Here is a 24,683-nt window from a genome sequence, read left to right as displayed (position 1 = left end):
TCTTCCACTCCAGTTGTCATGACAAGTTTTGTATATTGAACTCAAGTTTTAAAAAATGTAACTCGTCTCGACTTGCAAAATATAACTTTTTGAGTTGAAACAAAGGTTATTTTCCAGATGAGTTTACTCACATTTTTAAGGCAGCAGGTGACCTTTCATTTCTAAGATCAACCACCTGAAATGTTTTACAGTGCAGTGTCCTCATAAGCTCCATGTGTTATTTTATATAAGAATTTTATATAATAATTTTTATGAACAGTGGCAATAATTCTGGAGGTGACAATGTTATAATCAATCTAAATGAAACTACACTAGTTTACATTCTTTGTTGATCAATACATAAATTATTTGTAGATGTGTATGAATAATATGTAATACATCATTTACCCCAGTTAAACAAACAAACAAACACACACACACACACACACACACACACACACACACACACACACACACACACACACACACACACACAGTATGTGTAATTGTCTTTAATGAACATTTATTTCTTGCAACTGGTAACCAACAAACTACATAAACTACATCAATGTACACTCTTTGAGCTGAACATAAGACATGAGTAATGTATAGCCTATCTCAAGTTTCAGTCCTTCACTAATAAGGAGTAGAACTGTAGTGTATGGTTCCAGTAAGAATTTGGGTAAGAACAATTCCTCGATTAGCACTTAGGAAAAGATTGTGATTCATATTACTAATACTAATCTTATTTATAGTGTAACATTCTGTTTCCATCATGTAAGAACCATAAGATTAACACTCCTCATTTACAAATATTCTTCTGATAAAATATAGATATTAGTGAGATGGATTCTGAAGTACACGCAGATCTAATTTATATAGTGGAAAAAGGTGAAATGGTGCACAAGAGAAGGAAAAGAGGGAGAGAGTGATGGGCTGGAAGACGACAGGGATAAAAGACATATGTGTATGAATCAGAACCTCAAGGCAGACTGAAGCAACAGTGGATTAGATAGCGCAGACACACACACACACACACACACACACACACACACACACACACACACACACCAGGTTAGCACACGCTTTATAAACACACATCATTAAGCCCTTATATATGATGGCCAAAAACTAGCTCAACATAGTTCATGCTTTCTCCTATCCTGACTGTCTGATCAGGTTGTCCAAAGAGAAAGAGAACCCCTCATTATTATCATTCAGAAAAGTGACTGTTCACTTCCAACAACACTGGAGAATCCAGTGGCCTGTTATTCTGTGGCCAATCCCAGCCCGATCCATTTAGAAAAGTTAATAAAGCTTGCGGCTGACTCTATGTTCGATAGAATGTTTTGTAGATTTTCCCATTATCCTGATACGACTAAAACTCAACTGGATGACAGCATTTACATGATGTTAAAATATCTGGAGGTAGTCAGTACATGGATATAGCATGTGCATTCAAATGTACACACCAACACAATCACACCTGCAGCTTTCTATCAATAATATACACTTGTACTCTGAGCACACATACAGACTGGCATGAAAAGTGGGAGGTGTGGAAAGCTGTCTAATTTAAGGCTCAGCAAAAGACTAGTAGATTCTCCAGAGGCTGCAATGTATATATGTGACTATGGTCCAGATTTACCAAAGGCTTTCGTATACTTACTCTAAAAAAGGCTTTAGAAATTTACAACAGTCACATTTTCTTATATTCTTTTGGATGTAGTAATGCTTCAGGAAATTCTTCATGTGGCTCAAGATATAAATTATGCTCTGATTTTAAACTATATAGGACAAACATGCAGCATTGCTATGAAATATACAAGGTAGGACTATATGAGAGCAGAATGGAAATAATGACTGTGACATAGTGAGGAACTACGCAGTGATATACAGTATAAGACAGGACAGAACAAGAAAGTCTGGGAATTGGAATACAGCAAGTTCTGAGTAGATGAAGAAAGCTGACAGCATGCAGGAAACTGGAGTCTGAAAGACAAGAAAAGACAAAGAGGAAGAAAAAACCCCATCAGGGAATAGTTGGAAGTAATATAATAAATAAAGAATAATAATAATATTAGCCTGGGAATAAAATAGAGTTTAATTATACCGAAAGCATCATTGCATGTATGTGCAATTTATCTGCAATGTTGCCTCAATGTCCAATCGATCAGTTTTTTGATGTTTGGAACCATTATTTTTCTTACACTTTCAGAATAAATAAGGCCCAAAAAGAAACATCTAATATTGAAGCAGGGTTAAACATTCAGAATTCAGGAGCTACGTTCTAAGTGAATACAGATTCAAAAAATAATTTTAAAAACAGTATGCTGATGTCAAAATTATAGTTACTGATACCTGCTTACCCTTTTGTATGTGAACACAAATAAAAAAACAAAACTTCTGTTTCTCTAAAATTACACTGTAAATTATATGTATTGTGTGTGTGTGTGTGTGTGTGTGTGTGTGTGTGTGTGTGTGTGTGTGTGTGTGTGTGTGTTGTACAACTGATCACAAGGCTATTTGACTATGTGATTGGCCCTTAAGCATTATAACATTGCTTGCAAAATATATGATAAATAGTTGTCCTTAAGGTGTAGTTTTGAGTTTCTTTTGTCATTATTTAATGACTGTTCAGTACATACAGTATGACATGCATGTGTAATTTGCGCACATGGATGTGTATGTGGGTGTAAGTGTGTATTGTATATGTGCTTACCTGTATAAGGTTATTAACTGGCTGCAGCCTCTGGCTGCATGATATAATGTCTGGATGGTTCCACCATACTGCCACAGTGTGCGTCACTCCTACAACATATCGCGTTTACTGTGATTACTAAGCATAACACATATATGCCACTATTTTCATGATCACAGTGCTAGCACAATTCCCTCCCCCATTTTTTAAAAATGATAATCAGTGCATAGCAGTGTGTCTGTGAGTCACATTTCACCATTGAGCTGTTCTTGTTTATTACATATCAGATCATTCAATCAGTATTTAGTTAGCATTTGAGATATGTAACGTGTTTATGTTTAAGTGGTGAGACATATACAGTGTATGAGCCCTTTATGCTTTGTGTTAGTAAAAAAGAAATCAATCAAATTAGAAAAATACAAGTTTAAGCATTTCATTACTGCTAAGAAAATGTTATACACCCTGTTGCACTGCACCACCCATGTCAACACAGGCACATTCGCATTTGACCACAAAAATAAACACAACATAACAAAAATATTGCCTTTTTCCACCAAGCAATTTAGCAATACAGAACATGACTCAACAACCACAAATGAGTAATTTATATAATATACTATAATAACCAACCTGTTGTCATTAATGTCTGGGCTGTTTCCTGAAATAATAAGAAAAGATGTTAACAGTCATGGATGTACACCCAAGTAAAGGTATACATATTGATGATGCACATTCACAACACCATGTTTTTAGTAGATACACTAACCATTTTCCACATCCAGTGGGTAGGAGCTTAGTATGTCTATAGATCTCACAGTGCTGTAGCCAACTCTGCAAAACACAACAACATATACATGAAGAGAAAGGAAGAGAAGCTAAAAGAAGACAAGAGAAAAAGAAGCAAGATAAAAGGACTCACACGTTGGTTTTCTGTGGAACAGGCTTCTCCTCTCTCTGGAACAGGACATTACTGAATGATGTCACAGGCTCACTGGCTCGCATTGAGAGAGAGGTGGTGGGAGATGTGGCGGTGCCATAGTTCCCAGGCCTTACTGGCTTTGCTAAGTGAAAACAAAGCAAACATCACTCATTAAAGTTTAGCAAACAGTTGAAAATCTGATATCCCAATGATTTTCAACCTGCATATCTACACACAAATTTTTAATCTTCTATAAATAAATTAAATAACCGTCTACGATGTATTATAACCTTTGCCTAGCTACAAAAAAAATACTTCATAGAAACCTCAAATGTATCTGTGTACAATTTATTTTACTGGCATTGAATAAAAGCCTCTCATGTATGTATTCTTTTAGAGCTAATAAAGCCCAACCTCAATTATAATTATAAACATTATACTATGAATCTTGGGACTTCTATGGTTTATAATGTACATTAATGAATGTAGAAGCTTAAAGAAACCTAGTAACCCCATCTTTTATTCCTGTATCAATTTGAAACTGGAAATGTGAGAAACTACAAGAGCCTATCTGCCATTTCCCTTAAACTGATTAGCTGAGGCACACTCAGGCTGCAGTACCAATCTGAGCAGTGTGTGGGCGGCGCAGTGCGTTGCGCAGGCGCATGGCATCCCGAATACGCTCCACCTCCTGCTGGTATCGGCGCCGATCATTCATGGCACCCTGTTTGGCATCCTTTAGTGCCGTCTCAAGTGCCCTAACGCGCTCAGCCGTAGAGCGAAGACGCTTCTCCAGTTTCGGAAGCTCACAGCGCAGATCTGCATTATCACGTACCAGCTGGAGAGTACAGGGAGATGTGAAGAGGAATTTCAGAAAAGGCGATTAGCAGTAGAAGAGAAGAGTATCCAACATCCATGGTATACATTTATACTTATGAGTTGTTGTACATTACACACAAACATATTATTAGACACCTATGATTATCCTCAAATCCAAAAAAAAAAGATTCAATTATTCAATGTTTAATTTAAACATTCATTGTACTGTATGTATGAAATCAAAACATGAGTTCATTGGTACATGCTTCTGTTACCTGTTTGTGAACCTTTGTAAGCTGGTCCAGGTTGTTTTCAAGAAAGGAAATCTTCTGCTTCTGGGTGTTAGACCCCCCACTATCATCAGGTCCAATTTCTGAACTCTGGCCAAAAATTGGATAGAGATAATAAAGAGAGGAGCAAAATACTTTATCTAGTATTATTATTACATAGTATAATATGTGTCTATAAAGTATCATTCAGCTGTGACAATCCATTAGCATGCACTTGTTACAGTCTGATCTGGTGCTCACTTTTTTAACCCGAGTCGTGAGGTCTTGAACGAACAGTTTGCGCAGGTTATGGAGGGTCTGGAGCTCACGGGCCTATCAGATAGAACGACATACAGACCAAATGTAGTGGGTTGGGGTGATGAAGAAAATTATTTATTACTCACCCTGGAGATACCATAAAATATATACACAGGACAAACACCATAACTATAAAGCAGAGCAGGTCAGTGTATGCATTCGAGTGATTCTCACTGTGAGTACAAGACAGTAGACTGATTTTCATGCTCAGTAGGGTACAGTATTAATAGACTGAATGATTCTCATCATAAACATAGCATATTATTAATAGTTTGAGTGATTCTCATGAATAAAGAGAAATATCAGTATTTGAGTGACTCGTATCCTCAAGAGAAACAGCAGGAGCTCTCAAGTGATTCTTATTCTCAAATAAGAACAGTATCTCACTTGACTGGATTTCAATAAGGAGCAGTATCATACTTAAGTGACTATTTCTGGAAAAGAAACCACCCTGATATTCCTTCACATATTCATAGAACCATGGTTATATACACAACCTACAGTTTTTCTATGTTATAGGAAGCAAATGCCATTTTTGTCAAATTTTATATCTGTTTATATCTGTCATATCTGTTTCATATCTGTGAAACATCATTTTGTAAGTCCTTTGTTTGCAGTGGGTTCAGAAAACATTCAGGCCCATTCCATTTTTGCACATTTTATTATGTTATAGATAACATTTTATAGAGTTTGCCATTTATTGACACAATAATCCACAATAACAAAGTGAAAACATGTTTTTAGAAAATTTAGCAAATTTATAAATCAAAAACTAAAATGTTTCATTTGGATAAGTATTCAGACCCTTGTCTAAGTCAGGTGCATCCTGTTTGCATTGATTGTCTTGTGATGTCTCTAGAACGTGACTTGAACTTGAGTCCACCTGTGGCACATTCAATTAATTGTCATGATTTTGAAAGGCTCACACCTGTGTGTATAAGGTTTCACTTTTCACGGTGAATGTCAGACCAAAAACCAAGCCATGAAGTCCAAGGCACTCTTTATACTCCTTCACAATCAAATTATGTTAATACTTAGATCAGGTCAAGGACATAAAAGCATTTGTAAAGCTTTAAATGTTTCCAGGAGCACAGTGGGCTCAATCATTCCAGGACTCCAGAGCTGGCCATCCAGCCAAACTCAGTGATCGGACTAGAAGGGCCTTAGACAGGGAAGTTACCAAGCACCCAATGGCCACTCTAACAGAGGTTTAAATATTCACCACAGAGATGGGAGAACCTGTCAGAAGGAGAACCATCTCAGAAATACTCCATCAATCAGGCCTTTATGGTAGAGTGACTATACGGAAATGAACACTCCTGGGTAAAAAGCAGAAACTTAATGGACTCTCCCCATCCAATCTGTATGAACTTCAGGGGATCTACCAGGAAGAATGGGAGAACCTACCCAAATCCAGGTCTTTGGATTTTCTAGAAATCCAAAGGTGTTTCTAGAAAATGCTTCTCTAAATTCTTCTTAAATTAAATCTAAATTAACAATAATACATTTTCAAAAAAACAAACAAACAAAAAAACAACTTTTTTTGCATTATCATTGTTGTCTGAAGATTCATAGCAAAAAATATTATTTTTCCAATTAAATAAAATCTAAAACACAAAAAAATGTGAAAGGGGTCTGAATAGATTTTGAACCCATTGTATCATTCTTTCCCCATTAGTATAGATAGGAGTCTGGTCTTGTATGACTGAAAATTGCTGCTCAGAAGCATTGCTAAAATGGCTGCTAAGTGGGGAGACCTTACTAGAAGGACTTTGGTAGAACCGCAGATACATAAGTAACTAGTATCACTTATTTTACAATACTCTGATGCTCTTTTGTTTTCTACAATTGGGTCTACACTGCCACTGTAATCTCTGAAACAAATGGATCTGGAGATCATCAGAGATCATCTGCTATGAGGGATCTATCTGCTTTTGGATTCAAAAAACAAACCAACAGACATACTTTCAATATGCAATGTATGGATTGTGCTTTACTTTCAATAAAGACATGTAAAATAACAATAAACCTGCCATAAGAATGAGCAACAAGAATGAATGTATGAACTAAAAAATAAACAGAGTGACTTACGACAGTCTCCTCCAGGCCCTTGAGATCTTGTTTAGACTGCTCGTGCCTCTCCTGCTGAAATCTGAGGGAGAAAGTGACTTTACTTTTACATACATTATGGGGTAAATGTATATGTCAAAACATATGACAATATATACATGAAATCAAAGACATCGCACATTCAAACTACACATGCTCTGAATCGCATACTGCAATCTCTCATATATTCTTACTGCAATACCAGATTTCCAAACATCAAATGAATCAAGCTTCGCAAAATCACACTGTTACAAAGAATTACTATTTTTCTAAACTAAACATTTTAGCGGTTTTTAGTTAGCTTAACTAAATACAGTACTGACTCTGATACCACAACCAGATATTAAATCTACACATACATATTGGTAATAAAAATGCAAAGTGCATTTTGATGGAATGCATTTACATTTTTTATGCCAAACTAAAGGGATCTCCAGTTAGGTCACTGCTTCTGATTTCTACTGAAACTTACGATAGCTGTTCCAAACGTGCATTCTTTGTGTCCTCCTGAATCTTCAAGTTGCTGAAGTCAGATTGCACATGGGCCAGCTCTAACTCCAGAGCCTGGTTCTTACTATAGTGAAAAGTTATGGGAAAGTTATATTAGTTATCTAATGTATAAAACTGTAAGGTAACACTTTGGTTTAGGGGCACATTCTAACTGCTAATAAATATTTCACAGCTAATAAGTGGCAAAATTAGTACGTCTTTCTGTGCTTTATTAAGCATTCTCATATTCTTCCTTTATATTTTAGGTGTTACCTGCTTCTACTTAATTATGGCTGTTACTGGAAATGTATGTGACCCTTAATGTGAAGTACTATCAATATTTCATGAGAAGTGAGAAATACTCACGTGAAATTGTAATTCATTTTTGGTCTCATTTAATGTCCAATACCTGTTAGATATTTGTCAAGTGTAACTGAGTTTGACCATCTTAGTACCTACCATCTTTAGTTTTTACCTGACATAACAAACTAGTCTGCATTATAAAATATAGCTTTGTACTGAGCAAATACTTTTAAGAGCCATCTTTTAAGAGGTATCATTTCATTACTTGTCTTGTGTTGTATTTCCAGAAACAATATTTATTAAAGAGAAACAGGTGCCACAATCAGTCATTAGTTGAAATAAAGCACTAATCAGTCAGTAATTTTGCCAAATAATGGCTGTATTTACTACTTACCATATGCACACTTATTAGTTATGTCTAATATGTCTAATTAGATCCCCTATACTTACGTTGCTACCAAATATGTTAGTACTAAACTCATTTAGACTAATACTGAAGACCAGATCTAGTGTTTAGTAGCTCACTAGTTAAATAGATTGAGTATGTGATAATGATTGGTCACTGACTCAGTGAGTTCATCAATAAGGCGTTGTTTCTCGTTGATCTCATCCCGCAGTTGACTGAGTTGAGTGTTGCGAGGTTCGCGATGGCCTGTAGCTCTGTGAATGGCCTTCTGGAATGACACAAATTGGGGGAGATAAAGCTATTCATATATACAAATATATACAGTCCCCTCAAAAGTATTGGAACAGCAAGGTAAATTAATTTTGCTATACACTGAAGATATTTGGACTAGGATTCAAACGGTTGAATTCTTCTTTTTTGATGCTTTTTCAGGCTTTCCCTTCAATCTCCTCTTCAGCATGCTCAATTATGTTAAAATCTGTTGATTGACCTTCCACTTTTCCCCCTGATGAAGTCCTTTGTTGTGTTGGCAGTGTGTTTTGGGTCATTGTCTATCTGCATGATGAAGTTCCTCCCAGTTAGATTGGATGCATTTCTATGTAAATTGGCAGACATAATGTTTCTGTAGACTTCTGAATTCATTCTGCTGCTACCATCAGGAGTTACATCATCTATAAAGATTAGTGAGCTTGTTCAAGAAGCAGCCATGCAAGCCCAATCCATAACACTACCTCCACCATGCTTGACTGATGAGCTTGTTTGTTTTGAATGTTGAGCAGATCCTTTCTTTCTCCACATTTTGGTCTCTTAATCACTTTGGTAGAGGTTAATCTTGGTTCCAGAACATTTGTGGCTCATCTATGTATTTCAATGAATCTAGCTTTCTGATTCTTACTGCTGATTAGTAGTTTGTAGCTTGTGGTACAGCCTCTATATTTCTGCTCTAAAAGTGGATTTGCCCCTGCCCCGTGGAGGTTCTTGATGAAGTTGATTGAGTTTTTTTCTTCACAGCTTTCACAATGTTTGCAATCAACTTCTGTTGGCAGTTGGATTCCCAACTCGCTGATCTGTTTGATGTCTGGTTGTTAGTACACCAGTGATTCTTTCTTTTTCAGGACATTTCAAATTGTTGTACTGCCTATGCCCAAAGCCTGTGCAATGGCGCTGATCAATTTTCCCTCTTTTCTCAGCTTCAATATGGCTTGCTTTTCTCTGCTGTTCATGTTGGTTTATCATTTTTAACAACAAATGCAGTCTTCGCAGGCAAATCCCAGGGCTCAAATCAAGAGTCAAAATTCAGAGCTATTCATTGTTTAAACAATCAATATAACAGGGCACACTTGGGCAACAAGGAACACCTGTCAGTCACATGTTCAAATATTTTTGATCACTCAAAAAATGGGTGGGTTCAAACAAAAGGTGCCATGTTCTAAGGTGTTTAACATGTCTAGATGTAAATATAAGGAAAGGAAAGGAAAGCTGAAATTCTGATCTATCGTCTCATATTCATCTTTTGATCTCAACCCCAAATGACTTTGGTGTATAGCAAAAATGTAAAAAATTAAAATAAAAAATTGGCCTTGCTATTTCAGTAATTTTTGGAGGGGGTTATACATTATTTATGTGGAATGCATGTTAAATAATGCAATGTAATAAGATTAACATAGAAGAGCCCTATGTCAACAATCTCCTGAAAAGAAGCTCAAATTGATTTTTTTTTTTTTTTTTGAAAGACAGACATTTATTGACAAAAGCATTAGGTATTGTGAGATTATGCATTATGAGATCTGAACTTGCAGTAGTTCTGTCAGGGAGGTTAGCTGGTCTTAACAACACATTCTGCATGCCATCTGTGTTTCCAAGCAGTCCAACAGGATTACTAATAACTGTCATCTGTGGTTTATTCATGCAGTTCCTATAAAAACACTTCTTTGCTCAGGGCCTGCTACAAGATCTTGCTAATTACTTAGTGAGTTTAAGATGACAGTCCCTTGTTTTATATGGGGTTTTGCTTTACCTGTGTTCTGCTTTTGGATTACTCTTTGTACTGGTGTGCCTGAGAAATGTGTTTGGATATTGCAACATTCATTTCACCTTGATTATCACTAACTGGTTGTACGCTTACTTGGGTTATGTCAATGGTGTGATTTTAATAAAAAATGGACAACTATACAGATTTTTTCTGACTGTATCTTTTCCACTGAATTGCCTGGTTGTTAAATGTTGATGCATTTACAGTACAAATACATAGATACAAATATAATAATCACTTACCTTTCCATCAGATTCCCCTGTCTCTGGCTTTTCTGCTCCATCCTGCTGTTCTGCAATTCCAGTTTAAAGCATGACCAACTCATGAGTATGCATGACTTTTCTTGAACAAGATATTTTTGTCTCTTTTTTCTGTTTTTTTTTTTTTTTTTAAAAACTAAAACTTTTTTTATTGCAGTGTTCACCATCAAATTACACCTGACTAACCACTATAACCTCAAACGTACAGCTATTTCTGAATGAAAAGTGGCCAATTGGCTTAGAACACTCATTATACAGTATACACTTTGGGGAAAGCTGCATATTTTAATAGAACATACTGTATACTGTATGCTGAATAATGATGTTTCCAAACATTGTATTGCAAAGTCTTATTGTACATGTGTTACTTTAAGTATAATGAACAATGATTATGATTTGTGGATTTGCCGTAACATACTGCATGTTACAGATCTATAATATGCTTGCTGGTTAATTGGTTGCCTTACCTGAATTCTGTAATTGGGACAGTTCTTCACTCAGAGCATCATAGCTGTCCTCCAGCTGTCTCTTCTTCTGCTCCACATTCTGCATGTACTCAGTGAGAGATCGGATCTTTGCCTCATGCTACACAGATATACACAAGAAGGTTATTAAAATTAATCTGCAACCAAGTCACGATATGGCCTTAACATAAAGACAAGAAGTCTAATAAGCTAATCATCTCTCTCAGAATCTAGACCTGTGAGATGAGGAGATGGCAGGAGGAGAGTTCACGGCCAGTCTCCTCCATTTTGCGGTGGCACTCCAGTTGCATGCACTCCAGCTGTCTGCACCGTTTCACCATCGATTTAACCTCCGATTTAATCTTGCTGATGTAAAGCCTGGCCACAGTGAACTCCTCCTCTATTGCCCCACTGATTTCTACTGGCTGAAGAGACATACAGAATGTTTGAGGAAAAAAGTGTTTTAGAAATTAAACAATCACCTTGTGATTGATCATCTTCAAGTAGCATTTCCTATGAATAACTACTGTATATACATATTTACCAGTTTGATTTCTCCATTGCCCACAATGGTGCTGAACTCACTCAGGTCCCGCATTAAGCCATTCAACACATCAGCAATCCGTTTCCTCTGCTGCGAGCTCACCTCCTGCATCTGAGCAAGTTCAGCTTCCAGTTCCATTAGACTGGCCTAAGAGCAGTAGTGAGGGAGATGATGATAAGCTGAGCACTACAGAGTAAACTAAGGAACATTAAGATTTCTAAGTGAACAAGGGCAGACATATCATGATCCATTTTTATTCTTGTTCAGTTTGTAGAAAAAGTTTGGCTATTAAGCTCTAATGTGTGAGAAATTATTTGTGATATATAATGAAATTCACTTGTAAATCATAAATCTAAAATGTGTATGAAATAATAATTATATTGTATAATAACATTAATCCAAGGGAAGTACAATTTAGTGGATTCAGATGTCTTATAGTTCTGGTTGTTGATAAATGATTAGTACTCACTGAGGGATTGTCTTGATCATCATTAAACAGATGTCTTTTAACAAGTTTTTGCTCTGTTTTGTTGTGTTGATCTGTTTGTTGTGTGTATTTTAATGAGTGGTGGAGATTTCGATGCAGTTTTGGATTACTTTTGGCAAAATGTATCTAGTTTTTCTTCTGTTTGTTTTGTATTGTGTCTGTTTTTATATTTTAAAAAACCCACCCTTGGATAGTACACCAAATAGAAGAATGCAATTTTTCACTATGTGAAATTTGTCAAAAATGTTTTGTAAAATCTGACTAGAGTTTATTGGCTAAAATTTTAATACAGTCACCTGACATACCTGAAAGTATATTTACATTTATGGCATTTGGCAGACGCCCTTATCCAGAGCAACTTCATCTCATTTGTACATCTAAGCAGTTGAGGGTTAAGGGCCGTGCTCAAGGCCTCAGCTTAGTGATGCTGGGGTTTGAATTCATGACCTTCTGATCAGTAGTCCAACCACTGAGCTACCACTTGCATACTACCAGGAATTTTATTTTAAAAACCAGGTTGATATCATATCTCATCTTTTTTCACCCATTTTTGTTTTGTTATGAATTATAAGTAATTTCAACGCCAGTGAATTGTACAAGATGTTGTGTATTGCCTTGGCATGCAGATTTCTTACCTCCCATCAGCAGTTCACTTTTTGGCTTTGTGACTTATATGCAATTCCTTCTCTAAATTCCTTATCAGTGTGTGTAATTTTTCCTGAATGTTCATGCATACATGTGTGCATATGTGTGTGTCTGTGCTTTTGTACCATTTTTTGGCCGAGCTGCTCAGCCAGTTGCTTGTTGTGCAGGCTCTTTTCCTCTACCTCCTGGCTCTTCTGGTCATAGTTGACAGCAAGCTCCTCAAGCGCTTGCAGCACCTCCCTCACTTCGGCCTTCGCACTGTCACTCTCTGACTGCAGCCGGCCAAGCTCATTCTGCACCTTATCACTGTCCCCACGTGTTGATGCCAGCAGCTATAATACAAAAAAACCCCAAAACATCTTACCAAACATGCACATATCTAAATAAACATGTATGTTAACATGTTAACATAATGAACACAGACAGATACCCACAGATAGACAATATTGAAAGTACAAAAAAATGTCAAATGTAAATGTAAACTGTTTAAGTACTGTGTCTTTAATTAATGAATATAAACACCTCATCTTGAGACAGCATTTGTTGTTTAAGCTTCTCAACCAACTGACACTGCAGATTGATCTCATCATCCTATAAACACATACAGAGAAAGAGAAAGAGAGAGAGAGAGAGAGAGAGAGAGAGAGACAGAACCCGGTTTGATAGGTGTGAAACAAACTTCAGATTGAATGAAAAATCAGTGATACACTTTGATATTGATGTGTTTGTATGTTAGAGAGAAAACCTTGTCATCCAGCTGGCGGTAAAGCTTCCGGATCTCCTCCTCATACTTCTGCCGCTCCTCCTCCGAGATACGCACCACAATGGAGGAGGTATCCAAGTTCCTCTCTCTTTCTTTCTCCTTTTGTCTCTCCACCTCTTTCTCATTATCCAGAGACTCATCATTGTTCTCCAATTTTGTCATGTCAGCAGAAGCTTGTTCCACCTCCGGCACTTCCTCTCCTAATAATGAATAAACAGCGAGAAAGCAGTGACACAGAGTCATGCAAAGTGTTATCATGTGGTTATATCAAAATTAATAGTGTTACTCATGTAACTCAGTGATAGCTACACTATTCCGTAGAACACAGACTATATATGAGGATAAAATTACAGCAAGCCTACAAGTAAGAGTTTTAGATGAACCACCTTTAACATAAAGTGTTTAGTTTTTTCATCTCCAGATGTTCTATATACGTACATGCTGTGTGTTTGTGCGTGTGTGTGTGCGTGCGCACATTTGTCTTACCATTGCGCCAGCGTTTCAGCTCAGCTTCCAGCCTCTGAATAGTATCTTTCAGAGTCTTATTCTTCTCCTTTTCCTTCTCATACTTCCTCTTCCATTGTTCTGCTGTCAGCTCCAGATTTATGGAGGCTGTGTTCTTGATTGTCTTAGCACTGACAGGATGAATGGAAAAAATGTGATAAAAACAGAACATTTAATTCACTGGTGCCCGTCAGCAATATAAAAGGAAGTTTTGAGGCAGTGGTGGAAAAAACATAGTCTATTCAAGATTCTTAATAAGATCTGATACTACTAAAACATTATTACGTTATAAATCAGAGACTTAACTTAGACTTATCAGAGACATTTCATTATTTTACATTACATCATTTCTCACGTATTTTAAAAAAATCTGAGTTTTTGTTTAACTGTGATACCGTTGTCCAAACATGAGAGTTGATTTGGTCTCCGCTTCATTAAAACCCGAGGGAGAGCAGCAGATAAACATGGTGGTTCTGCAGTTACCCCCAAGAGAATCCTGCAGGATCCGCGTCATCTTACTGTCACGGTATGGCACATGGGTCTTCTGCTCAGACCCACACACACACACACATACACACACACACAAGTTAAATAAATGGGTAAATTTGTATTTGTATGTGTTTATGTTTGCATTCGGATGTATAGTATTTGTATGTGTGTGTGTATGTGTGTGAACTCACCGTTCCCTCAGCAAGAGCAGATATGACATTGCCTAGCGCAGACAGAGACTTGTTGATGTTTTTAGCCTCATCTAAAACAGCTCCGGCTGCACCAGTCTTACTGACCTAATAAGCAAGAATAAAAAAGGTCAACTAGTCATACGCTTTACCGCTTTTAGTTGATACATGCCATGAAAACCTGGGCAATCTATTAATCACACATAACTTGTTTTAATAAAGTAAAACAGTCATGAGTCAACAGTCTATTAAACAACTTGATTTTATTTAAACAATCAAATGAGAAGTAGAGAGGCACTAAAACCAGACACCACTCAACTCGCTGCAAACAGTCTACTTTCTCAAGCCGGAGGGCTGTTCATCATCCTCAGCCAGAACTATGGAAACTGTAGGTCTGGCCCCTGAGGAGCACCAGCTCATAGATTCTGTTCTCACAACTGAGGTTGTAGAGACCATGTTAAACGCTAGAGCACCATCCACAATGAAATTGTATGAGCTCAAGTGGGAAAATCTTTTTGTTTTGTGGTGTGAGGAACGTCAGCTAGATCCAGTGAACTGCGCAATAGCTACAGTCCTGGAGTTCTTACAAGAATGTTTCTCAGCAGGGTTGGCTTCTTCTACAGTCAGGGTTTATGTGGCCACCGTTTCGGCCAGCCACGCCCCTGTAGATGGAGCCTCTGTGGAGCAACATCCTCTAACTTCGACGTTCATGTGCGGTGTCAGGCGGCTGAGGCCCATCTGCAGGACACGCATACCTTCCTGGGACCTTTCTGTGGTCTTGGAAGGTCTGTCAGGGGCCCCATTTGAGAGCTTAGAGTCAGCCTCTGAGAAGCTTCTGACTCTAAAGGTAGCTCTTCTGCTGGCCCTGACATCTCTCAAGCGAGTGGGAGATCTAAAAGCTCTCTCTGTTACCCCTTCCTGCCTTGACTTTCCCCTGGATTAGCCAAGGCCTTCCTGTATCCTAGGTCGGATTATATTCCGAAGGGCCTACATCGGCTGCCCAATCTGTGGTGTTGCAGGCTTTCTGCCCTGCTCCGTTCCTTACACCGGAACAAGAGAGGATGCACCTGCTGTGTCCAGTAAGGGCTCTCTGTACTTACGTCCACTGCTCCGGCCAGTGGCGTAAGTCGGAGCAGCTGCTGGTCTGCTTTGGCGGCGACAGTAGAGGTGATACTGTGTCAAAGCAGCGCCTCTCACACAAACACACAAACATGGCATCCCAAATTGATTTATGAACCAGACTGTACTTTATTTGCTAGTCCAGCTTATCCTTCACAAACAAGTCAAGAGTAGGCAGTTTCTTATATAAACAAACATACTTCAAAAAGGCGCTCCATATGAGAAAAAAGTGTGAGCTGGAATGACATCGCTTTCATGACATTTTACCTGTCCAAGGATATAACACGCATCAAAACCATAAAAAAAATGAGGGTTTTAAGTGACTTGATATAGTTGATGCTCATTACGACTTATCAAGACGCAAATATTTTTCTAACAATGTTATTAATTAGCTGTGCACAGAATGCCGAGCAAAGTGCAATAAAAAAACAACAGTGAAACATTGTTTTGCTTATTTTAAAAGATCAGCTAATGCATCCAGCATTTAAACATATTTAAATGCTCACTTGCCTGTCAATCACCTTTCCATTTATTGCACTTTTAAATATTGAAGACATTGGTAGTTGTGATGTACATTTTTACTGAACATTTTTAAATGTGCTATCTATGATTTATTTCTTTCATTTTAGAAATAATTGTTTACATTTTGTTGGGAAGTGTCCTTTGTTTGAAAATTTACTTCGGCCTACATGGTCTCTGCTATTCTTTTTCTTTAAGGTTATGTTTCCTTGTACAGCTATATATTTTAATCAATAGGCAAATTACTTTGGCTGATCTTTTCAGCAACTTTCAAAATGGTCTTAAACACCGGCATGAATACAATTGTGATATATTTTTTTAAAAATCATCCAACCCTAAGTATAATTACATTAAAGGGAAATAAAGTAGCAGCCTCTAACTATGATAAATCAGATTCTTCATGAATTTAAAGGTATTTACACTTTTTACAATACACTGTTACAATTGCCCCACTTTCTGCTCCCAGAATCCCTAGTATACGACCATGACCACTTTTCCATACTATACTATAGTTCCACACTGTGATCGCTTTAGCTCACCATCATACTGATTAATCTCACCTGCCTGTCCAGTATTTGTGTAGATATGAATATTTATGAATATTTGTTGATGTGTTATGGCTTGGTAAATGTCCATTCTATCCTGCGGAAAACCCAGGTGGACACACGGAGAACATGCGTAGAAACCCCACACAGACAGTAACTTGAGCTGAGAATTGAACTGGGGACCCTGGAGCTATGAGGCTTCAAAACTCTCTGCTGTGCAACCGTACTGTCATTTGAGAAACATGTTGGAACATTTTGTAGTCCTAATCCAAACTTTTAACACTCATCAGGACAGTGCATAAAACATTTTTAGAAAACACTATTTCTTAAGCCTGGGAAGAGTGAATTTCACAAACAAAGTATTTAGTTTTATTCTTATCATCAGTATGGAAGCGGTCACTATGGATTACAGTAAATTCAAAACTGTTTAAAATCATCCTACTCACACTAGTATTAAGGTGTAATTTGTGTGCTGGGGTTGGAAAATTTATATAGGTGCCTCATTAGATGATTTAGTAGCATTACAGCTCCATTACCTTCCTCATGGAAAGGAGGTGCTCATGTCCTAAGGTGGAATGGATTATTGCACTCTCAAAAGGGCCTTCACCACCATATTCTTAAAATACCTAGATCCAAAACTTCTCTTTATCATAGAAGTAGATGTGCTAAGATAAGTATGTGCTACATTATTCCAATGACATGGAGAATATTCAGCAAATGCTAAAAACTAAACTCTCAGTATGTGATTATACCATCACATATAAATCTAGAAGACATTTTCCTTTTTATATTCTACCTAGTTCCACTAAGAACTCCTCAAAACTGAAACCTATACTTCCCCTATCCTGCATTATGAACGTCTCAGAACTGACCTATAGCTGAGAACTGCCCCACTAAATAAAACCTATGTGCCACCATGTCAAATGGTCAAACTCATTACTTGGGCCCACTCTTTACTTTTAACCAGCTAGGAGACACCAGGACCTACCAACTCTTAGCAAATATTTATTGATGGGACAGTATAGCCAAGGATGTTAACCATTTTGTTTCCTCCTTTCATTTCTGCCTGTCCTGTGATATTTGTTCTGCAAGCTGTGTGCTAGCTAAACCCTGAAAACGCTCCCTGTTGGGAAACTCCACCCGTCACAGGATTATATGTTTTTATGAGTTACCTTACAAAAAGAATACCTGAGTTACTAAAGGTTTGACACATACATTCAATACTGTATGTGCATTCACACAACACAAACACACCTTCTCACTGCCAGCCAGGTCCACAAGATAGAGTTTTCCACAAAGTTTCTGCTCTGTTTCAACATGCTCCTGCTTGATGTTGATCAGGAATATGCTGTGGCTGCGAGAACTATGTTCATTCATGTCTAAAAAAAAAAAAGAAGAGAGAGGAAGTGGAGAAAAACAGACACATTAGACAAAATCTGTTAGAAAGAAATGAGGAAGAAGGAAGCATATTGGTTTTATATATTCAGTAGCCAATATAAAGAGTAGTGCACTTCTCCACTACAAGAGCCCCTTAACATCTTATAGTGGATTGTGTAAACACTCATTTGAATATCAACTCTATCACTCTATTCATATAAGGATAACATTATCTTCACCAGAATACACACTAAAGATTTGTAGCCTTTTTCCACCACACATTTTACAATATGTTCCTTTAAACATTACAAAAAGCAAATGCAATAATTTCACCCCACCTATCCATCACATGATAATCAAATATGCCACAATGTCATGAGGAACTGACTAACTAGAAAGTTGTCTGGAGATTTGGGGTTTGAATTGATTATTGATGATGATAGATGGTTAAATAACCATAGGCAAAAATCCCAGGTTCAACCACAAGGCGACAACCCTTTTTGTTTTTAACTCCAATGGCCATTCAGCATTGTTAATTATTTATTGGCAAACAATACTGATGAGAAAGTTAGCTAAATTAACTGAATTTTCATTCAAACAGCTATGTATTATTTATATATACTTGGCCAAGTTCAATACTGAAAATAAAATATTGCATATTTAATACTGTTTTTACTGTTTGTGTGGGTTATGAACAATAACAATAATGAATAACAATAATAGGGGAGTGAATTTAACAAAAAAAAAACAAAAGTAGAGAGAACTGCATATCCTTATGTTGGCCTGCTGGTTGGTGTAGCTTACCATCACAGCACTGTCTGAACAAACCAACACACAGCAATGTCTCAGAACCAGTAAAAAGAACTTGCAGGCCAGATGGTCCACCCTCAATTCTAGGTGGTTCATGTGTTCTGATCTTACACAGACCAGAGGCCATACACGTCCTGCATCACTGTGGCACCACACTGCTCCCCAGTTTGTTAGGTAAGCGTCTGTGATGACTAACACTCTCTGATGGGGCACTGCTCTAAAGTCATGACAAAAACTCTGCACCTCCTGCAAGCTACAGTCTGTGTCTCTCTCGATGAGATAAGGATGAGCCTCTGTTTGAAGTGTTTGGGGCCTGGCTAAAGGCTGATATCCCACTGCTGAAACAGTTGTAGTGCAACCCCAATTCCGAAAAAGTTGGGACAGTAGGGAAAATGCAAAAAAACAACAAAAAGTGTCATCTGAAGATTCAGTTCACCCTGTACTATAATGAAAACACATTATTAACACATTATTTGATGTGATTTCAGGCCATGCTAGCACCCCCACTCTCTGCTTACGCAACCATGCGCTTTTAATTCGGGCAGAATGTGGTTTGGCATTGTCCTGCTCTGGATGACAGCATATGTTGCTCGAAAATATGGATATATGTTTCTGCATTAATGGTGCCCTCAGAGATGTGCAAGTTACCAATGCCATGGGCGCTGCCACACCCCTATACCATGACAGATGCTGGCTTTTGGAAGCATGACGCTGATAACAGCTGGGATGGTGCTTTTCCTCTTTGGCCGGGAGAACACAATAGCTGTTTTGTCCAAAAACTATGTGAAATGTTGACTCATCGGACCACAAAACACGATTTCACTGTGCTACTGTCCATCTCAGGTGAGACCAAGCACAGAGGAGTTGGCGGAGCTTCTGGACAGTGTTGATGTATGGCTTCTGCTTTGCACAGTAAAGCCTTATCTTGCATCTGTGGATGCAGCAGCGAATGGTGTTGACTGAAAAAGGTTTACCAAAGGATTCCTGAGCCCATGTCAGGATATCCATTACAGACTCATGACGGTTTTTAAGACAGTGATGTCTGAGGGATCGGAGATCATGCACATTTAGAAGTGGTTTTCAGCCTTGCCCTTTATGCACCGAGATTTGACTGGATTCCTTGAATCTTTTAATTATATTGTGCACTGTAGAAGGTGAATTGCAAAATCCTACCTATTTGTCTTTGGGGAATGTTGTTCTCAAAGTGTTGGATTATTCACTGAGGCATCATTTGGCATATTGGCGAGCGTTGACCCATCCTTACTCTTGAAGGACTAGGCCTTTTTTGGAGGCTTATTATATGCTATGATTAGATGAGTGCCTCAGCTGTTTCAGATCACCTTCTTATTTCAACTTGCCACATCGCTATTAGTCCTAAATTGCCCCATCCCAACTTATTTGGAATATGTTGCATGCATTGATTTCAAAATAAACTTTTACCTTCAAAAAACTATGCAGTTGGTATGCTGTAGGTAAAACATCAAATACCTTGTTTTTATGTTTTTTGTTTAAATACAAGTCAAAGTACATTTACAAATCACTCCTCTTTGTTTTTATTAGCATTTTCCATACTGTCCCAACTTTTTTGGAAATGGGGCTGCACTCGCGAGCCTATTTGGAATGTCTCTACAGCTGCCATTATTAAACCTAGCATCCTCAACAAGAGCCAGTAAAACACATAGCAACCTAGCTGAATCTAAGAGGCAAGCATAATAATGTCTGCTACACACTGGGGGGACAAAGTAGCTAACATTCTCAATGGGGACATGAAAATAGGCATCATCAGTTCCACTGATGCAAACCACAGCATAGTTGCATAGCATAGATTACATACGATAACCTAAGCATACAGAAATTCAGGGTCTTTAGGGACCAGTTCGACCACCTCAAATGTAAAATTGGACATAAAGCTGTTTAGGGTCCCTAGGGCGCTGTTTAGGGTCTGCCTAGATGGTTGTGGCAATTCAAACTAGGTTACATTGACATAAAAAGTGCCACATGTATGGTCTTCTCGCTGATCCAGGACTTATTTGGTGGCAGACCCAAAGAATTCCACAGATTTTGCAGGATTGGTTTGCATACATCGAGAAGTGTGGATTGTGCTAACACTTGGGAGCCATGTGTAAGGAAGGTTGAGAACTGACCCACACCCTTGCGTAGGGTAGGTTCACAGAGGGACCAATTGCACCAATGCTAGCAGTAAAATATTTTCCCCACACATAAGGCAATATCATAAATTCGAACTAGAATGTAATCAGAGTGTCTGCATTCAGTACTTGGGAAGTATGAATACGAATGTTGTGCTTTGTCTGATGGGACCACCAGCGCTGCAATAGAGGCATCAATGGCAGATCTGTGGCCCAGCCCGACCTGCTTATGAGCTGTAATATTAGCTGAAACATGTGCCACAGCGCTTGGGTGTGACTCAGCTTTCTGTCTAAATCTTCCTTTAAAGCTTCTAATAAAATACTTACATTGTGGTATAGTGAATTCTGTAATGACCAGCACTGTGAGAAAGAGCGCATTCATGGTTATGAACTGTTTAGAACTATCCAATCCCACTCAGAGGCTCATGTGACCTGGCCTTTGCACAGACTCAGTTTCTGAATCACTGATTTCAGCTATGCCATGTCTGTCATTAGGTTGGTAATTCACCTATAAAGTAACTTTCCGGAGTTCGTTATTATACTTATCGGTTGTTGGGTATGTGAATAGTGAGCTGTTTAGGCTTCAGGTATTTGGCACAAATGTGACCCTGCATTAAGGCCTAAATCTGCCAGCCGAGCATTTCAGCATCATCAGCTTTGTGTCTGCATCAGGATCTCTGTGCAGTCAGCACTGGGGATGTCCAAGCCAGGCACTGTGTCCTGAAGCTGGTCAGTACTGAAACAGTGAGCACATAGTGAGTCCTTGTCTTTAGCTTCCAGTGGACACTGGACGCATGGGTCATGCAGCTCGATTCAATTAACCACTCGGTGATTTGTGAAAAAATGAGTTATTTGTTACATGGAGGAAACACAAAGCTGCTCTAGAGCTGCATATTAGTAGAAATTCAGTTAATTTATCAGACTAAACCAAGAACAGCACATTATGTTTTTCACAATACAGAACTTTGATACCAACATTAACTTTAGTATCATGATATTCGATACTAATACAAGACTGTGGCAAAAAATTATGTTTTACTAGTTATTAATTCATTATCTGTTTACTGCACTGATAAAAAAAAATACAACTTAACACTTCTGGTAAAAATACAACTTTACATAAATTATTAATTTAATTACTATTAATTTAGTTAGTTTAATTATGTAATGATTAATTAAACATGTCGTCCATACTAGATTACATAATTACAGAGTATAACATGTTCTCCTATGATTCTCTATAGCCTAAGGATGTCTTTCAGAAAAATATTTAAATATTTATGTAGAAAATTAAAGACATTTACCTGCAACCAATAATATTTGCATTTGTAATATGTTAAAAAGTGATGAAAACAATATCAGGATGACGTTAACTAACAATTTTGGTGATAGCAATAAGAATGACATCTCACTCCTTGACCCTGTCTTTATGACAAGCTGCGGCCGTGAATGGAAATCAGGTTGATTCACCTCAGCCATGCTTTTATCATGTTATACTCGGTGTACAGTTTGCGTCACTACACACTCTTGATGATCAGCATATGTAATATGATTAGTTCAGGAAAAACAACATCACCGTGTTGAAAGAAAGAACCAGAAATATTGAATGTTCTGGAATCAAACTGTTTTCATGTTTTAAAATTGAAAAAGCACTGAAGGTTTGATGCATCGTGCAACCCTACAGCACATCGCATTTCAAGGTAAAACCACTCAATCAGTGGTTTCCTTTCATATGTAATCTGCTGAAATGGTTTATTTGATCATATATTTATAACAGTCATGGATACTGTAGAAATGTTGACTGTTCCATGCCCCATGTCTCACCTACACATTTGTACATTTGTGCACCCAGTAAAATCTATGAACAACATAATTATTGACTGTGCAAAACATGTTAAGCTAAAAAAGTCAAATGCCTAGACAGAAGAGCACCTGGTATCCACTGTAAAATACAGTGATGGATTATTGATGCTTTGAGGCTGTTTTGTGGTTGGTATTCCAGAAACTCTTGTGAAGGTTAATGGACTCATTAAAGTACCATAAAAAATATTTTAGTATAGAACCTGATGATGAACATCATGATGAAACCAATAGAAACCATGAATTTTGATTAATTGGCAGAAATGTATAAATATTATGCAATCTCTCACATGTCATGTCAGATGGTTCAAGTACACTGTTGACAAATCTATTACCTCCATTTATACAAATATAATAAACAAGAAATTATGTTACAAATATCTTACTCTATCAATGCCAGTTCAATCCACACACTGTGACAAATTAGCAATTAGTGTGTTAAAAGACTCACTGGTGACAGCAACATGGCGGTTAGACTTTCCTTCATCAATCACATCCATGACTTCCTCTGGGCTCGAGACAAAACGCTCAGTGCAGCCCTGAAACGGATTAACATGCAAGGGTCAGATAAGAACTTCGTCACAGAAACAAAATCATAAGATGTAACGGATGAGACTGTTTACCTTAACATAGGGGACACGGTTCTTGTCCTCATGGACAGACAGGTTAGTTTTGGTGACTACACACAGAAAGTGAAAATGTCAAAAACTATAGTGTATGGTTTAAGCAGAATATAAATAACGTAATATAACATGAAGACAACAAACCATCCAGAAGATCCCGGATCTTTTCCATGTAGATCTCAAAGTAGGACACCTAATAAAGACATAAATATTTATGACTCACAGATACAACAGACTTTTGAGGTTTGTAGAGCAGAGTGGTATTTATAAAAAGAAATTGTAATGGTATCCTGATATGAGTCAGAGTAATCATTTTTGTACTACAATAATGAGATAAATATTAATGGTTGCTACTGGTCAATTTATATGAAATTTACACTCTACTCATATGCCAGAATATATAATAGTGTGGGGTTTTATTTATATCTTGGTAGGAACTAAGTGTTTTGACCTTGTGGGGACGTTGGTTGGTACCAGACATTGTGCAGCTTTGTCTTTTAAAAATATAGTTTCCTTCTGGTGACTTATATTACTGTAAGGTTAGGGTTAGGTTAAGATGTAGCATATAATTCATTAGATTCAATAATTATGTCAATGGAAGGCATCTTTAGATGGATGGCAAGACAAGTGTGTGTGTGTGTGTGTGTGTTTACCTTGATGTGGAACTCCAGGTTTTCGTCCATGGAAAAAATATGGTTGAAAATATCCTCAGCGATGCGGGGTATGATTCCCATCTGCTGAGGGTCATGCAGGCTGCCCTGGAGAGCAGAGACAGAATGTGTTATTTAGAGCAAATCGGATAATATATTGAATATTGATTATATTTATATTCGCATATGACCTTGGCATTAGATTCTGTCATTTGTGTTCACAAAAATACAAAATGCAAATCTGCATTATTTTCTTGAAGCATACATTATAACAATGCAATGCATTAAGTCTAATTATATCACAATGCTGTAAATTTCTTGGTTATGATTGGTCAGAAGGTGCTA

General features: G+C 37.6%; 1 protein-coding gene across 2 annotated transcripts in view; it reads right to left on the bottom strand.

Moving 5' to 3' along the window:
- Positions 1–482: 482 nt before the first annotated feature.
- kif5aa (kinesin family member 5A, a) overlaps positions 483–24,683 on the bottom strand; it is a 28,559-nt gene continuing 4,358 nt past the window's right edge. The window contains exons 4-29 of one of the 2 annotated variants that reach the window (XM_017467353.3): positions 24,342–24,446; positions 23,833–23,881; positions 23,689–23,744; positions 23,517–23,604; positions 18,126–18,250; positions 14,692–14,796; positions 14,407–14,555; positions 13,994–14,142; positions 13,490–13,707; positions 13,267–13,335; positions 12,870–13,076; positions 11,613–11,759; positions 11,305–11,493; positions 11,072–11,189; positions 10,587–10,636; positions 8,474–8,580; positions 7,587–7,688; positions 7,097–7,157; positions 4,949–5,020; positions 4,694–4,798; positions 4,221–4,437; positions 3,600–3,741; positions 3,447–3,511; positions 3,311–3,338; positions 2,702–2,790; positions 483–1,971 (exon numbers count right to left, since the gene is read on the bottom strand). In XM_017467353.3, the coding sequence (XP_017322842.1) occupies positions 2,715–2,790; positions 3,311–3,338; positions 3,447–3,511; positions 3,600–3,741; positions 4,221–4,437; positions 4,694–4,798; positions 4,949–5,020; positions 7,097–7,157; positions 7,587–7,688; positions 8,474–8,580; positions 10,587–10,636; positions 11,072–11,189; positions 11,305–11,493; positions 11,613–11,759; positions 12,870–13,076; positions 13,267–13,335; positions 13,490–13,707; positions 13,994–14,142; positions 14,407–14,555; positions 14,692–14,796; positions 18,126–18,250; positions 23,517–23,604; positions 23,689–23,744; positions 23,833–23,881; positions 24,342–24,446 (2,799 nt within the window). In that variant the 3' untranslated portion in view covers positions 483–1,971; positions 2,702–2,714. The remainder of the gene's footprint in view (positions 1,972–2,701; positions 2,791–3,310; positions 3,339–3,446; positions 3,512–3,599; positions 3,742–4,220; positions 4,438–4,693; positions 4,799–4,948; positions 5,021–7,096; positions 7,158–7,586; positions 7,689–8,473; positions 8,581–10,586; positions 10,637–11,071; positions 11,190–11,304; positions 11,494–11,612; positions 11,760–12,869; positions 13,077–13,266; positions 13,336–13,489; positions 13,708–13,993; positions 14,143–14,406; positions 14,556–14,691; positions 14,797–18,125; positions 18,251–23,516; positions 23,605–23,688; positions 23,745–23,832; positions 23,882–24,341; positions 24,447–24,683) is intronic. The other variant, XM_017467354.3, reaches the window with a different exon arrangement.

Source organism: Ictalurus punctatus, chromosome 5 (genome assembly GCF_001660625.3).
Source record: "Ictalurus punctatus breed USDA103 chromosome 5, Coco_2.0, whole genome shotgun sequence".
Classification (NCBI taxonomy): domain Eukaryota; kingdom Metazoa; phylum Chordata; class Actinopteri; order Siluriformes; family Ictaluridae; genus Ictalurus; species Ictalurus punctatus.
The sequence above is the reverse complement of the archived record's forward strand: the minus strand, read 5'-3'. Positions and strand labels throughout refer to the sequence as shown.